Here is a 22594-nt window from a genome sequence, read left to right on the forward strand (position 1 = left end):
ACACACACACACACACACATGCTTCCACATAACAAAGATAAACAGACCCAAACTACTCAGGGTGAGATGCCAAGCAGTACCCATGAGGATCAAAGGCTAAACGATCTTAACCAATGCCAGGAGTGGTGCTCAGTTCACGTGACTATCAACAAGAACAGTTGACTGTGGGCGCTAACAACTTTCCCACACCTGGGAAGGTGGATGTTCAGTTATACATGGCATACCAACAACTATGCTCTTTAAGGCAGCTAATGTGAATGAAGAAAAAACTTAGCTAAGAACTGCCTAGTTTATAAATAAATGAACACTAATGTTTTATACAAGCCAAGAATTCCATTTCCCTTTCAGAATCTAAATTGTCCTTAATAATAAATTGCAACCACTAAAATACTACAATGCTTACACTTCTCCCATCATGACATTCTTCCATTCCTTGAAATATTCCCTTAACACATTTAAATGTGTATGACTTGATGATAACGTGTCTCAAAATGTTGCTCAAAGACCGTCTGAATCAAAAATTCTCTGGGGCACCTGGGTAGCTCAGTTGGTTAAGCACCCAACACTTGATTTCAGCTCAGGTCATGATCTTGTGGCTCCTGAGTTTGAGTTCTGAGCTGTAGCTCTGTGGCGACAGCATGGAGCCTGCTCGGAAGTCTCTCTCACTCTTTCTCTCTCTCTGCCCTTCCCCAACTAATTCTCTCTCAAAATAAATTTAAAAAAAAACTTAAAAGAAATTCCCTGAGTCATTTATAAAGGGTGCAGATTCCCAAGAAAGACCCCATATTATTTAGTCATTGAGATCACAGAATGAACATTTTTAAAAATTTTTATGTTTATTTATTTTTGAGAGAGAGAGAGAGACAGCACAAGCTGGGGAGGAGCAGACAGAGGAGGAGACACAGAATCGAAGCAGGCTCCAGGCTCTGAGCTGTCAGCACAGAGCACCACGCAGGACCTGAACTCACAAACTGCGAGATCATGACCTGAGCCAAAGGCGGATGCTTAACCGACTTAGCTACCCAGGCACCCCGTGGAATGAAGATTTTAAACAAGTCCTCAAAATAAAACTTCTCACATAGCCACTAGAGTTCCCAAACAATTCCTTAAGACATGAGATTCTATCCGATGTCTCAGGTCCTCATGTGCATATTTTCAAAAGCACAGATCTACCTAAGTATGGCAGAGACGGCCTAGCCATACTTCCAACCTGTTCTCATTTCTTCTCTGGCATAGACAGGACTACACAGTCTTACCTCTTTTGCGCTTAGTGTGACCACGTGACTGGAGACCAGTCAATAGAATGTGCACATAGGTAACGTGTGCCATACGGACCTACTCCACAAAAAGCACACAAGTGGCTTCTTTCACCCTTTTCTTTCTGACACCTTGAGGGAGATAAAGGCAGTGACCATGGATGTCAGACATTGTAATGAATGGGCATAAATGGATGGAGCCAGAGAGCTTGATTTGGACCATATCTAAGCAAGAGGTACATTTCGGCTTGTGCTAATACCTTTTCAGGTTTGTTACCATAGGTCTTGTAATCTTAATTAAAACACTAAGTCCATATAAATGCATTTGCATGGCAAAGCAACCAATGTTTAGCTCTCTCTCTTGCCAGTGCACAGATTACTTCTTAACTCTTACCCAGTGCTACTATGATGTTTGTTTTGTTTGTTTTTAATGATAAAAAGTACCAACTAATGATCATCCTCAATTTCTGCTTAGAATGTTAGGAAACAAAGCCTTTACCATCCTTGATTTGCACTAAATTAACAACCTTATGTTTACTTAAAGCAGACAACATCAGTCAGAGCTCTGTAATTTTTAAATAAGTTCTTGTTGAAGCACTACCACTGTAACAGCGGATTTAAACTCCCAGCTTATGCATGTAATTTTCTTGATGGGCTTAAGGCTCCTTCTGACTTCTGTCTGTGGGTGGATGGCATCCGAGTGAGGAAAACTGCAGCCTTTAGTGTAGGAAAAAGTGATTTTCTCATTGTACTAGGGAAGACCATTTAGAGGATCTGAGAAGAAATGGGAGGGAGAAGCATGAAGCCATGCTGCTGTGATAAAATCTATGTGGAAATGGTCAGTAGCATCCCTGAGAATTTGGGGAAACTCATTCAGAGACCGCAAATGTAAGTAACAATGAATGCACAGTTTTTTCAAATTGTTTTCTACGACCTTGCCTCCTTCCAGAGACATTGTGGTATGTTCACTGCTGACTTCAATCATAAAAGGATGCTGGAACAGCCCAAGGACATTTGTTGAAACATGTAGCTTCTATTTATTATTTTTTAAAATGCTTATTTATTTATTGAGAGAGAGTGCATGTGAGTGGGGGAGGGGCAGAGAGAGGGGGAGAGAGAGAATCCCAAGCAAGCTCCCAACTGTCTGTGCAGAGCCAGATGTGTGGACTTAACCCACAAACCATGATATCACGACCTGAGCTGAAACCAAGAGTCTGACGCTTAACTGAGCTACACAGACACCCGTTTCTTTATTTTTTATTTTATTTTATTTTTCATTATTTATTTTTTAAATGTTTATTTATTTTTTGAGAGAGAAAGAGCAAGCCAGGGAGGGGCAGGGAGGGAGAGAGAAATCCCAAGCAGGCTCCATGCTGTCAGTGCAGAGCTCGACGCAGGGCTGGAACTCACGAACCGTGAGGTCATGACCTGAGCCGAAACCAAGGGTCAGAAGCTTAACCGACTGAGCCACCCAGGCAGCCCTTTTTATTTTTTATTTTAAATTACTTATTAGCCTTGTATCAGTGTCATTCCCCTGCCCCAGGACTAGTATGGCCTTTACAGTAATGTCCCTTGAATTAGCTGTGAGCCTTTGGTTGTAAGAAACAGAAGACCACCAGAGTGGGAATGCAGTATATATGTCCCTGTACTAAGGCTGGTGCATAGCACCCCAGGTCAAGAAAGCAGCTGCAAAGGAAGGCAGGCTGGAGAGCCTGTGGCTAATGGGTCCTTAGTCTTTACTCTCGGCCCCTGGTCTCCTAATCCCTCACAGGGCTACATCTCTGCTTCACGTGCATCAGCTTTCTTGGCTGCCTAGCCTACTTAATTGAAATAGTCTGCCTCAAACTTTAAAATTCAGAATTCTTTCCTGTCGGGTCAAATACCAAGTTTCCAGAAGAGAGCATCTGATTGGCCCAGCTTGGTCAGGTTCCTTCTCTGGGCCAATGAGCCAATGCTGGAACATACTATAGGTAGGTGCAGCCTGTGGAGGCCATGGTTGGGGTGGGGGGGGGTAAGTCCCAGGGGAGAGGCAGTCACTGATGCTTGTACAGGATAAGCATCTCAAAGACATCCCCATTTTTCTATTTCTAAGTGTCACTGTGCTGTTAAACAAGAAACAGCCAAGTCCTTCATCCCTAACCACAGATTAACCAACTCGGAGGGAAACCCAAACATTTTCTGGAACAATGTTCTCTAAAGTGGGGTACAAATATGCCAGGCAAGATAAGCCTCTGGAGTACAGGGAAAAAACACAATAAACCCTCTTTATAGATTTACTTTTATTTAATTTTTATATTTTTCCATAAACTCAAACTATTAGGACTATAGCATATTTTTGCTTAAAAAGTAAATCAGACATGTCAAAGAAGTCACATACATTATCTTCTTAAATTCTCACAACCTCCCTATAAAGATAAGTTCTGTGATTATTCCCTGTTTACAGATAATAAACATATTCAGAGGTTAGGCAACATGCCCAAAGTTTGTAGTAAGAGTTAGAACTGGAACTCAAGCAATCTAGCTCTTAGATGCCTGGCTTGTACCCACTATGCCTCCTAAGTATGTCTGAGGGGGGTGGGGAGACAGTGAGACAGAGAGAAAGGAGGTGTTTACAAACATTTTAAGTATATCACTGCATATATCAAAAGGTTTTGAAGAACACCATCACAGAAGGCAGATAATATGTAAATCAAAACAAAAAACAAAAGTACAAAACAAACAAACAAAAAAACCCCTGAAGCCTGTAATTGTTATGAACATAGGAAAATCTTTCAAAAACCAACAGATCGGGGCTCCTTGGTGGCTCAGTTGGTTGAGCATCTGACTTCAGCTCATGTCCTGATCTCACATTTGGCTCCTTGCAGTCAGCGCAGAGCCCGCTTCGGATCCTAGATACCCCCCTCTCTCTGCCTCTCTCCTAGTCATGTTCTCTCCTTCAAAAATAAATAAACATTAAAAAGAAAAAAAAAGCAATAGATCTAAGTCTGAAGCCCAAATCCACTGTTGGGCAGCCTTGGACAAGTCAGCTAACTCCTTTCAGCTTCAGCTTGTCAATACAGAATATGAGAACTATACCCTTCCTTGATGTTATTAGGAATAAACCCAGTGTCTGGTTGAAAAATGGCAACTATAACTATTATTGTTATTTCAGGCATAACCAGTCATCAGCAAACCCACTTTTCTCACTTCCTGTGGGACCACAGGTCCTGAGGGCAAGAGGACTCCTATTTATCTTTCTATTTCTTACATAATTTCAGGCTTTTCACTTGGAGAGTGGTTTGGGGTAAGCCTCAACTAATATTGGTTTGAATACATTCCTATCCAGTTTATCAACAATGCTCTCAGTTTTTTTCTCTACTTAATATTAAGATTTGTCAGGTAAGGGGCGCCTGGGTAGCTCAGTCGGTTAAGCGTCCGACTTCAGCTCAGGTCATGATCTCGCAATTTGTGAGTTCAAGCCCCACATCGGGCTTTGTGCTGTCAGCTCAGAGCCTGGAACCTTCTTCGGATTCTGTGTCTCCCTCTCTTTCTGCCCCTCCCCTGCTCATGCTCTGTCTCTCTCTGCCTCAAAAATAAATAAAAACATTAAAAAAAAAAAGATTTGTCAGGTAAATGGCCATATTTATTATAGTAAAATAGCATTATAAGACATAAAATGCCTTCTACACATCAACAGATATTTGATGGATGCATGAGTAAATCAATGGATGAATAAAATGGATGGGTACGTGCATGGATGGACGGATGTATGTATGTATGTACACATGTATGTATGTATGGACAGGTGGATGGATGTATGGATGGATGTATAGATGGACAGATGGATGGATGGATAGATGGATGGACATACGGATGGATGTATGGATGGGAAAAAGAATAAACGGATAATAGGCAGACTCAGTGAATTCTCAGATTCTACATCCAAGTACTTCAGAGAAACATGAGTGTTCATCTCCATTTCCAACTACAAAATGGATGCTCAGCAATTGAGACTATTCTCTAAAACATATCCTCTCTGCAGAGATCAAAATATTTTGCCTCATCCATATAATAGCAGCTGAAGTTTGTGTGTCAATAGATTCAGAACATACTTGTCTGAATACTACTATGAATTTGTTAATATTTTGGACTCCTCTAAATGTCAAGTCACATCAGAATTGACATATATTAAAAATCAGTTTTACAATTTGATATATTATTCATTCAGTCTACAGGTGGACTCTCTCCAACTTTTTGCCATGACATGCTAACCTAGCCCCATCCACTCCCCTTTCCCGAGTTAGAAGCAGTAAATTCAGAATGATATTCTATGGGACAGATCCCTATTCCTTAGTAAGCCACCCGTGCACATGCTTCACCTTGATCTCACAACTTGTAATGGTATAAATGCCTGCGAAGATGCAACTTTTTCAGCTTTAGAGAAAGGGACACCTCTGAATTCTCAGAGCAACATTTCCCAGGGACCAGTGATGCAAATGTGATGGAAACCAAGAAGTCCATGTACATAAACAAAAGTGTAGCTGAAGGAAAAATGACTGCCCAAGATAAAACGGTGTTAAGTTTGCAGATTATTTGCAGAAATTATTCTTTTTGAGTTAATCACATCAAAACACACCAGGTGATATGTTTTCGCACCTTAATGAAGGGTCTAGCCATGGGACACATCTTTCCAGAAAACTCCTACTTGGCACTTTTTCCTCAGGCCTGCCCCATCTCAGCTACCTGAGATGACTTTTGTTTTTCAGTCTTGGGGAAAGGAAGGAAAAGAAAAAATAAATAAATAAAAAAACAACCAACGATGTTGATACAGAGGGTGTAAATCCCATGCCATCTGGTTATGTTGCTCACAGTTCTCACCTCTGTCACACCAGGATTTTCAAAGTAATTTTTAGCATCAAGTCACTTCATTTCACTACCTGCTGTTTGGCATCTCACATTGTCCTCTGAACAACCCAAAGGCTGTGTTGTTGTAAGTGGATGGCAGTGTCTGGGACTGTCATTTCAAGAAGAGCATGCACGCAACAAAGACATGGGAAGCTGGATCAGACACCAAACACGGCGGAAGACTACAACCTATTCTCTGCTCAGAATAAATATCATCGGCCATCTTCGGACAAAAATCAACTCTTTATTAACATGCATGCATGCAAGAACCTGATCAGCCTATGAATTCCCGCTTCATTAATATTTATCATGATGTGCCCATGAACTAATCTTGTAACCTTATTTATAATAGGGTAATTTTTCTGGTGCATTTGAATTTCTAATAATTTTGTAGTGATACCAGTAATGGCATGGTAATTACACTAATTCCCAGCTAATTTTCACACTGTTGATAACTAGATTGATAATTAAGCTATAGATAATCCATGCCCAGTCTCTTATTTCTGACTTGTCAATTCCTAGTTTTCCAACTAATTTCCAAGGGGATGCTAATTCCTCTTGCCTTGGAGAGGTACTAGATTTTTCTGTAGAGAAGCCAATGAATAGGAAGTGGCAGAAAATGTCACAGAATGAGTAGAAGATAAGACTCCTCTCAAGTGACAGTGACCTGTGTCACTTAGGAGTTTTATGGACTCCTAAGAGAAAGTTCTAATTGTCATCTACCATGAAACAGTTTTTCCTTCTTATTGGCATCAAATAAATGGCGACTGCTCTTAAGCAAAGCAGCCTCAGGTTGCTGCCACTTTCTTATAAATTATCTGCATTGGTGAATTAAGGGAATATAAATAATATATGCAGTTTCCAAGCTTTGGTACCCTGATTTTGGCTCTTTCCGTGTTTAATTCCCTAGCCTATTTTGGAAGAGTATTTCTGATTTTTATCCCAAATAAACAAAAGACAATAAAAAATTTATTGACAAGAGAAGAGATTTTACCATCATTTTACTTGGGCCAGTAACAGAAGAAATAGAAGCCAGAAATTAAAAAAAAAAAAAAAAAAAAAAAAAAAAAAAGGTAAGAAGAGCTACTGCGACCTTCAATAAACAGCTGTGAAGTACCTTTACAGATCACATGGCTGGCTATGGGAAAAACACAACTGAAACCCAAACAAAAGACCTCTATGACCTCCACACGACGCAATGAGGAAGGCCTTTCCAGTGTAGGACGCTTTAGACTCCTGAAGTGTCCCCGTGGAAGAAGAAGGCACAGCAGTGTGGGAAAAGATAAAGCTGCATACTGCATCTGTCGATGATTTAAAAATGCACAGCACACTCTCACCGACATCTCCTTGAGCCTTGTTATGTTCATCTTATTGTGATCCAAAGAGGAAAAGCATCATCACACTCAGAGATCTGAGGCATTCCCAGAAGGGTTTTGCAGAAACTAGTACACCCAACGGATGATGGATCCCGTCAACACCTAAGGTACGTCATATCATGTAATTTAAAGTCTGAAGTCTGTTCTTGGTGTGAGGTTCTCGATGAATTCTTAGATCTAAACTAAAGTCAAGTTCGAGGTTAGGCTGGCCCTTCACATCACACCTGGGAGGTTAGAAGTCAAGACAGAAAACCATGATTGCTTCTTATGCTCGGGACTCTGGGACCTTCATTAAAAAGGACAGTGCCCTAACCCCTAGGACTTAGGAAAAAAGAGTATTTTTAAACAGTTTTTTATTGTTTGTTTGTTAGTTGGGTTACTTATTGATTGACTGATTGATTGACTGGTTCTCAGAGAGAAAGACAGAATGTGAGTGGGGGAGGGGCAGAGTGGGGGAGGGGCAGAGTGAGGGAGAGAGAGAATCCCAAGCAGAATACATGCTGTCGGCACAGAGTTTGACATGGAGCTTGATCTCCTCACTGAGAGATCATGACTTGAACAGAAATCAAGAGTCTGAATCTTGGGGTGCCTGGGTGGCTCAGTCAGTTAAGCATCTGACTCTTGATTTCAGCTCAGCTCATGATCTTACTGTTCATGAGCATTGGGTTCTCTGCTCGCAGCACAGAGCCTGCTCCAGATCCTCTGTCTCCCTCTCTGTCTTCCCCTTCCCCCACTCTCTCTCAAAAAGAAATAAACATTAAACAAAAAAGAGTCAGATGTTCAACCTGAGCCATCTAGGCACCCCATAAAAAAAGAGTTTATGAGACATTACATATAAATCTGTTTGAGACCAGGAAGGCCACAAAGCAAGGGAATAAATCTGAGTAAAGAGCATCTTGAGAAAGACTCTAGGCTTGAATGGAAAAAAAAAATTAAAAAAAAAAGTGATGTCCTCAGCGGGGAGGTAATTATTTTGGTTCTGAAGTTACAAACCTATTCCAGTGTTTGGGCCAAGAAACTGGGTAGGGAAAAGGGAAGGAGTGAGGGCAGAAGTAGGTAACAGGAAATCCTTAGGGACTCCACCTAATGGAACAGACAGGGTAGGGTGTTGTTATTCAGAGTGTGGCCCAAGGACCAGTAGCATCAGCTTCAGAAGAGAGCTTATTAAAAATGCAGAATCTCAGGTCTCAAACCAGACCCAGTGAATCAGAATCTGCATTTTATCAAGTCCCCAGTTGATTCATTTGCAAGCAAAGTCTCAGAAGTACTGGACTGGAACATACCTCAGTTGGGCATTTGGTTGAACTCTGGAGAGGTTTCTGCTCAGGAGACTTTGGCATTGCTGATCTGTTGTGCTCACATAAATAATGGCCTTGAATATTAAGACAGAGCCATTAACTCTGCTGCATCTGGTATGAAATGTCAGAAGCCCTTGGCTTAGGATAGTGACACTTTCACCGAGGACTCTGTGCCTTTGTACCACCATCATGTAGAGAATGGCAACTGGGGGTTGCTTTAGGTTGTGCCAGAATAGAAAGAGGCCCGGCCAGGAGCCAGCCATTCCACTTCCTCAGAGTTCTATGATTTTAGGTAGACTGCTTCCTCTCACAGACACACTTTCCGAACTCCCAAATTGTAGCCCTAAACAACAGCTGGGAGACTCAGGGCTGAAGCTTACTTTCTGGCCTCCTGCCTCATCTGTCATTTATAAACAAGAAGGTTGGGGCGGGGGGGAGCCTGAGTGGCTCAGTTGGTTAAGCGTCCGACTTCGGCTCAGGTCATGATCTTGTGGTTTGTGAGTTCAAGCCCCACGCTGGGCTCTGTGCTGACAGCTCAGAGCTGGGAGCCTGGGAGCCTGCTTCGAGTTCTGTCTCCCTCTCTCTGCCCCTCCCCCACTTGTGTTCTGTCTCTCTCTCCCTCTCAAAAAAAATAAACATTAAAAATATTTATAAACAAGAAGTTTGGGCTCAAGGCATTCAGGTATTGGCTGGGTGAGAGCTGAGCCTCCTGGCATCTCCAGGACTAAAGTTTCTGACTCTACCTTAGATTGTCACTCATCCAATTCCTCTTCATACTTTTAATCAAAGGAATCTCCTGGCAGAAGATTTCCACAAAGAGCCAGCACACTGTTTAGCATCTAAGTAGCACTCCGTGAACAGAGTTGCTGTGACTATGTCTGTTGTTTTTACTATTACGATTATTATTTGCCATTCTGAGCCTACTATGTCAGGGTATTCCTCAGGTAGGGAATATGGTGGATGAGTAAGTACGACGGTGTCTTTAGTAATTAGAAAATGACAACACAATTAAACATTTCTGGCCATGGAGAAGGGACCAAGAAAAAATGAAAAAAGGGGAAGTGAATGAAGGTAGAGCAGGGTGGTAAGACAGAGAAGGGCAAGTGCGTGTCCTGTAGAGTCACAGAATGGGCCATGAATGCCACATATCACATGTTCTGATAAACCCTGGTGTTGTAGCTTCAGTTGTTTTATGCCCTGCCTCACACTTTCCACTGAATAAAACTCCCTAAATCAATAGGCGATAGGAAGAAGAACTGATTATCAGCTGTTCTGGCTGGAGTTCACTCTCATTTGTCAGTGCCTGCACCGGTCTGGGTGGCACCCAGGGCATATTGGTTGTTAGATGCTTATACCTCTAGAAACAAAGTTACTCGTGATTTCTCAAAAAAGCATTTATGACTGACCAAATCTTTAAAAAGGATTCCTTTATTCATTCCATGAATGTGTCCATTTGTTCAAACAATATTTACTGTCTACTTGTTATCAACCAGCCTTTTGTGGCTTAGCAAGTATGTATTAAATTATTTTCACATGTGCTGAAGAAGGTTGCCTTCCCTTGGGCACCTGGGTGCAGAACAAAGAGCAACTTGGACTCTGTCTTCAAGGAGTTCACCAGCCAATGTGTCAGGGCAGTGAATGTAAATTGTTGAGTATCTTAGCATTAGGCAGACTTGGATCAATGAGAATCCTATTTTCAGCATCTAACTCTGACACTGTAGCCCTCATCATTTTCCTGTACAATCTAGCAGTAAAGAAGGTATGCTTCTGTTCAGTTCTTTACAATTCCATGCATGGTCTAGGCTCTTGAGGGCTAACGTGGCCTCTCCGGGGAAATTTCTTTCCTTCTTCATCTACAAGCCTACTTGACTTTCACAGTTACCCCAACCCATGTGCTTCAAACATAAAAAGAGAAATACATGAAGTCACCAATAGTTCCCCAAGTGCATGATATTAGAAAAGAATTCATCTTCTGTAGCATGTCTCATGCAACAGGTTAGTCAACTGAAAGGTCCCTCCTTTGTTATCAGCAAATATATCTAATCATAAAAATACTTAAATATCACTCAGTCAGGATCTTAAGTCAGGACAACATTTCCAAAGCTCCTCACAGACAAGATTCTCCAGTTGTTTTTTATATTCATTTTAAAAAATAAATTTATTTTGATATTTCCTTGGTAGGTGTACTTCTAGCCATTGTTTCTAATATATTGCCTTGCTTTTTCTCCTAACAAAACCCTTCTCTTCTTTTAGAAAATGCATCTTTTTCATACAAGTGCTTCTCAGTAGACACAGCTGGCCCTGACCCTCTGCTGTAGGAATAATCTCTTAAATAAGGTTAATCGGGTTAAAATCAAGAGCCATTGAACAACAGGTTGTCTGCTTCATTAGGATCACTAGCATTAAGGACCACAACAGCTTGGAGTTAAAAGAGACCACCTTTGCCACCACAAGGAGTCTACATTACATAGTATCAACGTTGAGGGAAGCAGGGCCAAGATATCCAAAGAAAGGACACTTGTTCATGAAACTGGCTGAACCTGTGGCTCCAGCAGACTGGGAGACTAGGTTCCCAGGGAGGAGACACTGAGATAGAGTTTGGGATATTTTTATCAATGATCAAAGCTTATAAAAGGAAGGAAGCAGGAACAGGACTGGGAAGAGAAAGAAGTCCAAGTGTGATGTGGCCCAACAATGCCCTGTACATCCTGGCAGCAGGCTCTGGAAGACTGCCCACCAAAATGTTGGGCAGAAAAGGCTGACTCTTCAATCCTTCCCTGATGAGTCACCAGATGTGGGCTCTCAAGACAGGGGGTAGATTATGGGCAGGTGACTCTCTACAGTTGAGGAGATTGAAAGGGAGTTGAGAGTTAGAGGCTATCCACTGACTCTACCATGCACAGTGAGGCAGTAAGTCTTTCCAGGTGGTGTATCTCTGTGACAACCACACAGTTCTACTAGAAGCCAACTTATCATCCCAGTGATGTGGGCCAGTAAATTCCCTATTTTCTTCAAGTGGGTTTGAGCTCGGTTCCTCTTATTTGCATTCAAGAGACTCTGTTTCCCTTCAAAGTTAAAATTCCTCTGTAACTTCAAGATTCCAGAAAATATATACTACTCAAGTACTTTGGGGAGCCCGATGTAAACCATTCCCCCAACATCATGGCAATCATGTGTGCTAATCAAGCCCTCCAGCTGGCTCATACATTTCAAGTGATCAGAGAGTGATGATGGCAAATGTTTGTTTCATTGGACTGAGGGTTTGATGATTAAAACTGGCAAGTCACTGAGGGAAAAGGACTTTGGTTTGTATGTCACAAAACAAATAAAGTCCAACATATTTTCATTTGAATAAACTTCACCACGATGAGAAGAAGACTTCTCAGTTTTGCCTTTGGCCAGAAAGATCCTCTCTAACCTGTTTAGCTCTCAGTAATTCCCATCCTCTCAAGAACAGAATTGTTTGTGTCTTCAAGAACAGTGATTTATACATTAATAATGCCCTCTCTATTCCTGTAAGTGACCAAGTTTGCAATAGTGAGCACAAGAGCAAAATAAAACCAACACTCCAGGCTCTTGCTAGGGAGCAATGCTTATTAAATTATTTTCAAATGTACTGAAGTTCATTTTCACTCTGAGTTTTTAGCAGTATTTCAATTTATAGCAATGTAGCATAAAACGTGCAACACCAACGCCCCAACGAAAATGATGTGAATACACATACGCATATTATTTTGATATATATATATATATACACATACATACATCACATGGATACAGAGGTCCAATGTCATATATTAATCATGTTGAAGTGTGTGTATGAGACAGAGAGAGAGAGAGAGAGACAGGAAAAGGGGGAGAGTGAGAGGTAGGGAGAGAGAGAAGGGGGAAACCATAAAGACTCTAATGTAGGTCATGTTCTAGAACGAAATAACAAATGATATGGTGTAGAAGCACCGTTCAGCACCATTAGGTAATTGAAACAAACTTGATCTCACTTCCCTTTACAGCACTCCTTGTTGAAATAAATTATGTTTATAAACTTCTCGGGATGGACTATCTTTTGTATAGTTTCTTATATTCCAACTCAGCTGACAGAATCCAATACTTGGGCTATCAATTTTCTCAGGGTAATTTAGGGAAGCAATAACAGTACATATGCTGTTGGTCTTGCACTGAAACTTAGTCAATGAATATAAAAAAACACAAACAGACCACTTCTCACCTCCGGAGTGTGGCGGCGGGCCACAGAGCAGGACGACTCCCTGGCCTTCACGCACAGACACTGTACTTCTCATTTTGGTTTTAAAATTTTCAAGATCTATTGTGAAAACAAAACAGAAAGGAATTTCAGAAAGAATACTACAAATTAAAATGTTAACACAGAGCCGATCCTTTCTTTTGCACGATAAAACCCTTTCTCAGGAATCTCAAGAGGAGAACATTTTCTTTGAGAAGGAAAATTGGGGGTTTTGATTTATTAATGCTTCTTTGAAATCCAGCAATACAATAAAAATATAAACTCACTAATCCTGTGGTGTTTTAACAGTGTCAGATGGCCTAGGCTACCCCAAAGGACAAATCAGGTATTAGAATTAAGTAATTAGAAAATATGACTCAAAGACAGAAATGAAAGATCTTGAACCAAAAATATACATGAACCAATATCCACATATGCCACAGTGATTCATCAAATCATGAAGACGTTTAGCTTTACCTTATAATGAAAGCCAGCTATTCATGAATTTCTCTCCCCAAATACTTTATTATCAGTAGCCTAAATAAATTTTATCCTACCTACAATTATTGCTGTTATTTACAAAAATAATTGAAAATAATCAGGTTCTGGATACAAGTCTATTTGTTCTAAGTCTTGAAGGGTTCTATACAGGATATGCATCACTTGAAATTACCATGCAGGTTGAATTCAAAGGATAACAGTATATTAAATCCACCTACTCCTTTTTATTTGTAGTTGTGAAAAAAATGCAAATAATTTTTATAACTGCCCAAAGACTTTTCCCCCCAATTTTTAATAGAGGAATCAAGGCAAATACTATTATGACCACCAGTGATTATGTTTAAAAATTGTTTAATTTCTTCCAGTAATAATCCAGGAAAATAAATTCTGATTCTTATTCTCCAGCATAAATTACAGAATGGAGAAAATTTCATTGGCTCATTTTGAACAAAACTTAAGCCTTTTGGGGAAATAAAAAGCATGAAAAAAATCTACTGTTTCTTTGAACCCAAAAACTGTGAATTCCACTTTTAATATACTCAATGGTGTCACTTTCTGTATCAGAACAATTGCACTGTCAATTTGTGAAAGAATACACTCATTTCCTAGCTCATAAGTGTTCATATAAATTGCTTAAGTGGTGAGGCAATATGTGTATTTCAGAACACGACCTGGAAAATTTCAACTTTGTCTTGAAAAATGTAAAAAGCAAAATAATTATCTTCAAACGGATAAAAACTACAAACTATAGGCAGTTATGAATATTCTAAGCACTTAAAATCAGCCCATTGGAAGGAAATAAGAGGGTCTATTTGCTTCATTTTAATGTTTCTGAAAAATAGTATTAAACTACTAGGTTTAATAGGCATGGAATAGGTTATAGGCATGGGATAAAGCTATTCAGCAAAACTCACTATGTATGCCCATAAAAGAAAAAATTTTACATCTGGACTTATTTTAACCAGAAGTTACCTTACAAAAATGATATGACAACAGAGCATTATATTATCTTCAATGTGTAAGTAAAATGCAACATAATCAAAACATGAAGCCTCCTGAAATATACCTGAGTTGGAACTGCAAAATTGTACCATCCAAATATTTCCCAGTGACTAAACAGGGGAGTACTTCATATCAGAATGTAGCCTATATATGGAAAAATAATATCAAATAATGATTTTCTGGCAACCAAGTATGTATCATCATTTCTTATTTCTTACCCAATTCTTGTTTTATTCTGTTACATAAATTCACACCATGGAAGTGATTCATCCCTGGTTTTAGCTGGAATATGCACAAAAGGATAAACCAGTTCTATGGAAACTAATAACGTCTTTTTTCCCCAAAAGGTAAAAATCCCTTTTGCCTAAAGCACTGATACTGTGCAACAGATGAGCCCATTGCTCTAGACACTTGCATTGAAACAGTCTCTATGCTACACGTGGACAAAGAACATTATTTTTTTGGATATCTGTAGCCAGTTTGTGGAGCATATACATCAGGGATAGCAAAGAAAAATACCTGTACTGGCTTTAACATGTTTTCCAGGGCTTTGTTGCTAGCAAACTGTGACTACAATGAAGTTTTGTTTTCTTTAAAACACAATCCTCTGAATTCTTACTTTATGTTACTCAAAGTGCGGTCCAGGACCACCTGCATTATTATCACCTACGATTCTTATTACAAATGCAGATACCTGGGAAATTGCTTAAAACTAGTCAGTTAGAAGGAGATCTGCAGTTTTAACAATCTTACTGGCTAAAGTTTGTGCACACAAAATATAACTTTGTGGCTTCCTATTAAGATGTACTAAGTTCAACCCAGATTAAGTATCTTAAAACATATCTCAAATATTTTGGAGCATATGAAAATGCCCATGGGATAAAGAATCTGTTAAACATCCATTTAACAGTAGGGATAAAAAGTGAAGCTGTCACTAACTGAACAAGTATTCACTTAAGACTTCAGCCTGCTGCATGCTAGGTTCTGAAATACCAATCACTGGGGCTTCCTTTCAAAGAGAGCCCTGTGTGGTAAGAGACTTGAGACCAACAGCAAGAACCTTGCTCTTCTGGTGGTAAGTACACAGAGGAACAAACATTCAACCGAGAGACAGAAAAGATGCCTTGAAAGAGTAGCAATCAGCCAGTCAAATCCAGGATGGGGTGCAGAGGGTGGGGGTGTTGAGGGGGAGATTCTGTTCAGACAGAGGAATCAACAAAGGAAAACCACTGATGCAAAAGAACACCTCCTAGAGAAGAACCATATGATCCTGTCAATCGATGCAGAAAAGGCCTTTGACAAAATCCAGCACCCTTTCTTAATAAAAACCCTTGAGAAAGTCGGGATAGAAGGAACATACTTAAAGATCATAAAGGCCATTTATGAAAAGCCCACAGCTAACATCATCCTCAACGGGGAAAAACTGAGAGCTTTTTCCCTGAGATCAGGAACACGACAGGGATGCCCACTGTCACCGCTGCTGTTTAATATAGTGCTGGAAGTTCTAGCATCAGCAATCAGACAACAAAAGGAAATCAAAGGCATCAAAATTGGCAAAGATGAAGTCAAGCTTTCGCTTTTTGCAGATGACATGATATTATACATGGAAAATCCGATAGACTCCACCAAAAGTCTGCTAGAACTGATACATGAATTCAGCAAAGTTGCAGGATACAAAATCAATGTGCAGAAATCAGTTGCATTCTTATACACTAACAATGAAGCAACAGAAAGACAAATGAAGAAACTGATCCCATTCACAATTGCACCAAGAAGCATAAAATACCTAGGAATAAATCTAACCAAAGATGTAAAAGATCTGTATGCTGAAAACTATAGAAAGCTTATGCAGGTAATTGAAGAAGATATAAAGAAATGGAAAGACATTCCCTGCTCATGGATTGGAAGAATAAATATTGTCAAAATGTCAATACTACCCAAAGCTATCTACACATTCAATGCAATCCCAATCAAAATTGCACCAGCATTCTTCTCGAAGCTAGAACAAGCAATCCTAAAATTCATATGGAACCACAAAAGGCCCCGAATAGCCAAAGTAATTTTGAAGAAGAAGACCAAAGCAGGAGGCATCACAATCCCAGACTTTAGCCTCTACTACAAAGCTGTCATCATCAAGACAGCATGGTATTGGCATAAAAACAGACACATAGACCAATGGAATAGAATAGAAACCCCAGAACTAGACCCACAAACGTATGGCCAACTCATCTTTGACAAAGCAGGAAAGAACATCCAATGGAAAAAAGACAGTCTCTTTAACAAATGGTGCTGGGAGAACTGGACCGCAACAGGCAGAAGGTTGAAACTAGACCACTTTCTCACACCATTCACAAAAATAAACTCAAAATGGATAAAGGACCTGAATGTGAGACAGGAAACCATCAAAACCTTAGAGGAGAAAGCAGGAAAAGACCTCTCTGACCTCAGCCGTAGCAATCTCTTACTCGGCACATCCCCAAAGGCAAGGGAATTAAAAGCAAAAGTGAATTACTGGGACCTTATGAAGATAAAAAGCTTCTGCACAGCAAAGGAAACAACCAACAAAACTAAAAGGCAACCAACGGAATGGGAAAAGATATTTGCAAATGACACATCGGACAAAGGGCTAGTATCCAAAATCTATAAAGAGCTCATCAAACTCCACACCCGAAAAACAAATAACCCAGTGAAGAAATGGGCAGAAAACAGGAATAGACACTTCTCTAAAGAAGACATCCGGATGGCCAACAGGCACATGAAAAGATGTTCAACGTCGCTCCTTATCAGGGAAATACAAATCAAAACCACACTCAGATACCACCTCACGCCAGTCAGAGTGGCCAAAATGAAGAAATCAGGAGACGATAGATGCTGGAGAGGATGTGGAGAAACAGGAACCCTCTTGCACTGTTGGTGGGAATGCAAATTGGTGCAGCCGCTCTGGAAAGCAGTGTGGAGGTTCCTCAGAAAATTAAAAATAGACCTACCCTATGACCCAGCAATAGCACTGCTAGGAATTTATCCAAGGGATACAGGAGTACTGATGCATAGGGGCACCTGTACCCCAATGTTTATAGCGGCACTCTCAACAATAGCCAAATTATGGAAAGAGCCTAAATGTCCATCAACTGATGAATGGATAAAGAAATTGTGGTTTATATACACAATGGAATACTACGTGGCAATGAGAAAAAATGAAATATGGCCTTTTGTAGCAACATGGATGGAACTGGAGAGTGTGATGCTAAGTGAAATAAGCCATACAGAGAAAGACAGATACCATATGGTTTCACTCTTATGTGGATCCTGAGAAACATAACAGAAACCCATGGGGGAGGGGAAGGAAAAAAAAAAAAAAAAAAAAAAGAGGTTAGAGTGGGAGAGAGCCAAAGCATTAGAGACTGTTAAAAACTGAGAACAAACTGAGGGTTGATGGGGGGTGGGAGGGAGGGCAGGGTGGGTGATGGGTATTGAGGAGGGCACCTTTTGGGATGAGCACTGGGTGTTGTATGGAAACCAATTTGACAGTAAATTTCATATATTAAAAAATAAAAAAATAAAAATAAAAATAAAAAAAAAATACAGCCAGATTCCCACCCTTTGGGGGTAACACTAAGGACTACAGAGATAAAGGTAGCATAAACGTCTGCAAAGTTTTAGATTACTGAAATACCTATTGGATGGTTACATGTGTAATCCAAACTCAAGGATGCCTGTAGTCCACTCTTGGCAAGAATTGTATTAGGACAACTCTGCTTAGGAGTCAAAATAAATAAAAACTAAATCCAGAATTTGTTAGTAGAAATAGTAGATTAAAAAACATCTAAGAATTTTATTTTTGTCTCCTTTCCAATTTTTGCAGACTCTGAAATTATTTTGGAGTCTCTAATTAGCTGGACTTTAAAAACAAACTAACATGATAGAAGAACATCTAAAAGAAGTACAGTTAACATCATATTTGATGGTGCAGGACTGAATGCTTTCTCCCTAACATCAGGAATATGACAAGGACGTCCATTCTTACCACTAAAATTCTAACCACTGCAATATTGAAAGGAAAAGAAATTAAAAATATACAGTTTGGAGATGAAGAAATAAACTACCCCTGTTTGCAGATGACATGTCTAAATTAAAATCAGAAGTAATCTGTCAAAACAAAAACAAAACAAAACCTCTCAGTATAAATCAGTGAGCTAAATAGGTCAAAGGATGCAATTTCTACATACAAACACTGAGCATGCAAAAACCAAAATTAAAAACACAAAACTACTCACAATCATTCAAAAAAAATTAGATCCTTAGGCATACAGATAATAAAACATGTGAAGGATCTATATGCTGAAAAAGACAAGATACTGAGAGAAAACAAATGTAACCAAATGGAGAGTCATACATACTGTGTTCAAGGACTGGAAGTCTCAACATAGAATGAACTCTGCAAATGATATGCAATTAGTATTAAAATTCCAGAACATTTAAAACATTTGTTCTCTTACTTTTTGAAGGTACTGGCAAGCTTTTTAAAAATTTTACATGTAAAAGCACAGGCCTGAGAATAGCGAACACCGTCTTCACTGAGAAGAATAAAGTGGGAAGAATCACTCTACTTAATACTAAGATTTATTTTATAGCTACAAGGATCAAGACACTGTGGTACTGGCAGAGAAATAGGTACACAGGTCAATGGAAGAGAACAGGCTAGAAATAGACTCATATAAATATGCTCAACTGATTTTGAACAGTGGCAGATGCAATTAAATGGAAGGAGAGCCTTTCAATCACATGGTGACAAAGCAGCTAGACAACTATATGCAAAAAAAAAGAAAAAAGAAAAAAAAAAGAAAAAAAGACCTAACCTTCACTCATATATAAAAATTAACTCAAAATGAATCATAAACTTAAATGAAATATATATATATATTAAATATATATAATAAATATATATATATATAAACAAACTTGGGAGAAATACATAGGGAGAACATCTTTGTGACCTACAACTAAGCAAAGAGTTTTTGACAACAAAAGACCTGACAAGTACCTGGATCATTAAGGGAAGACTGATAAATTGGATTTTATCAAAATTAAAAACTTTTGCCTTAGGAAAGCCCATGTAAAGAAAATGAAAAACCAACTACAGAATGGGAAGAATGTTTGCAAACCACTTGACCAGGAAGTGAATAGTACCTAGAATAAATAAGTCCTCACAAAACTCAGTAATAAAAACCTAAAGTATTCAGTTAGAAAATGGGCAAACAACCTGAACAGACACTTCCTTGAAGAGAATACACAGATGGCTAATAAGAATGTGAAAAGATGTTCAGGAGAAATATAAAGTAAAACCTCAATAAGACAGCACAGCACACATATCCGAGTGGCTAAAACTAATAAACAGTGACAACACTAAACCCTGAAGGTTTAGGATGTGGAGAAACTGGATCACTTGTACTTTGCTGGTGGGAATGCAAAATGTTACAGCCTTTCTGGAAAACAGTTTGGCAGTTTCGTATAAAACTAAACACACAAATACCATATCATCCATTTATCCCAAGAAAATGAAGACATACCTTCACACAAAAATCTGTACACAAAAGTTCATATAGCTTTATAGGCAATAGCCCTGAACTGGAAATAACCCAGATGTCCTACAATGGGTCAATGGTTAAACTCACACTGGTAGATACATATCATGGACTACCATGCAGCAATAAAAAGCAATGAACTACTGATACACCTTACAACTTGTGTGGATCTTCAGAATTATACTGAGTGAAAAAAAATCCCAAATAATCCTGAAAGGTTACCTGCTGTATGATTCCCTTTAGATATTATTTTTTAATTAAAATAAAAAAACTAGAAGTAGAGAACAGATCAGTGGTGGCCAGTGTTTGGGAAGGTGGGAGCAGGGAGATGGGTATGGTTATAAAAGCATTGTCGGGGATACTGACTGTAGTCAGATACACAAACTACACAAGTGATAAAACTGTATAGAACTACACACACACACACAGACACACACACACACACACACACACACACACACACAGATGAGTACATGTAAAATTGGGGAAATATGAGTGAGAAACAAAGAAAAACAAAGAAAAAAATCCAGCTCTCCATATTTCATTTTATTTTATTTTACTCTTCCTCCACACCCCCCCCCCCCCCCCCCCAGTCAGATATTCCAAAGCTCTAAGCACACCATGGGGCCAGTATCTCCAAGGCTGGCATCAAAGGGAGATGTGTAGAGCCAGGAAAGAAGTACACTCCTTATTCAGAATGCTTTCTCATCCATTCACCTGGATCATTCCTGGAGTATAAAATAACTACCTTGATGCCTGTCTGTTAATATTCTAGATTGAGCAGATTTTCCATGGACTTCTCAAGGACTTTACTTTTTAAAATTTTTTTACCATTTATTTGAGAGAGAGCGAGAGCGAGTGAGCACAAGCAAGGGAGCGGCTCAGAGAGGAGACACACAATCTGAAGCAGGCTCCAGGCTCTGGGCTGTCAGCACAGAGCCTGACGGGGGCGGGGGGGGGGTCCACGAACTATGAGATCATGACTTGAGCCGAAGTCGGCTGCTTAACTGACTGAGCCACCCAGGTGCCCCTCAAGGACTTTACTTTTAGGCTGATCTCCCCAAGCTGTGGAGAGGAAGACAAGACCACAAGAAACCAGTGATACATATACAGAAAAGACTGGGGTGACTCTGATTTTCTGACAATCTTGGGCTCAGTTTGGAATCTGATTCCACTTCCTGTATATTGCGGGTGTTGCTTTCTCCATGTAGATTAATTCAGGTAATCACCTAGCAAGCAGAATGTGAAATGTCACTGAGTATAACCGCAGGGCTACTGTGCACAAGTGTACCTCTGCGTGACTTAAAATGAGTCAAACAAAGGCTTTGTTTCCTACCGAAGTCAGTTAGGGAAATGCGGGGTTAAGCCAAATTAAATGAGTTTCTTTATACAGAATAAATCAGTGACCTTAATATAAAATACACACTCATGAGGTCTACTAATGTCAGATGGAAATTGAGCATCCTAAACATATCTGACCAAAGAATTCTGTGTAGAACATTTTACGGGAAATGCTGGAAAAGGCCATATGTTGAATTAGGTACACATATGTGCAATTGGGTATGCCATAAATACCAAAAAAAAAAAAAAAAAGATGCCAATAAAAGACTGAGAAATAAAACAAACCATTTTCTTCCTAAGAGGATTAAAATGAAGCATAAAAGTGGCAATATGTCGGAAATTTTGGCCAGCTGAGTAAATAGCTTTAACACTTAAAAATTTAGACCTCTGCCTCCAAACACCTTGTGATCATTTGCACTTAGAGCGTGAGAACTATTAAAATCATTATCACTGAAAGCTGCAAGTGAACTTTACTAGTTGTGTAACTCAACTGTATTTGATGCTATGAGGTGAAGTGTTACCTTTTCAGTTAAAACGCAAAATATTACCCAGTAGTGATAAATATATTGTCAAAGGAACACAGATAGGCAGAGTAATAGTACCATGCATAATCCTTTAAATGTCTTTAACGTTTAATGTTTAATGTTGAAATGCTTAGTGGTTGGTAGTTACCAAATTAAATCACTGCCTAAACAGTGTAAATGATGAGACTGTCTTTGAAAGAATCAGATAGCTTTCAGTAAAAGAAAGCTGCGCACTCCTATACAAAAGCTACAAAAAAACAAAAACAAAAACAAAAACAAAACTCAATGAAAACATCTGGAAAGGCAATAAAAATCAAAATTGCAGTTCGGTTAAGGTTTTCATCTTCATCTCCGTGGTACCAGGTGTTATAAATAAAGAAGAATCTCATGCAATGATTCAGCTTCTACTATCAAGGGTAGAACTTCATTTAGTTGAAAAATCTCATTAAAGCATACTCCACTCTGAAAAGAAAAACACAAAAACAAAAACAAACACAAACAAACAAAACCCTGTGTTTCAGTGCATGACCATGAGTTTTCTTCCTTTTTTCTGACACATGCAGAAGCCTCTGGAAGATCTCCCAAATCAG

General features: G+C 39.3%; 1 protein-coding gene across 3 annotated transcripts in view; it reads right to left on the reverse strand.

Moving 5' to 3' along the window:
- CNTN3 (contactin 3) overlaps nt 1-22594 on the reverse strand; it is a 339239-nt gene that overhangs the window by 138757 nt on the left and 177888 nt on the right. For all 3 annotated transcript variants that reach the window (XM_019428460.2, XM_019428459.2, XM_019428458.2), the window contains exon 5: nt 13040-13135. In XM_019428460.2, the coding sequence (XP_019284005.1) occupies nt 13040-13135 (96 nt within the window). The remainder of the gene's footprint in view (nt 1-13039; nt 13136-22594) is intronic.

This window comes from Panthera pardus, unplaced genomic scaffold (genome assembly GCF_024362965.1).
Source record: "Panthera pardus isolate Hobbes unplaced genomic scaffold, ASM2436296v1 HiC_scaffold_8, whole genome shotgun sequence".
NCBI classification, from domain to species: domain Eukaryota; kingdom Metazoa; phylum Chordata; class Mammalia; order Carnivora; family Felidae; genus Panthera; species Panthera pardus.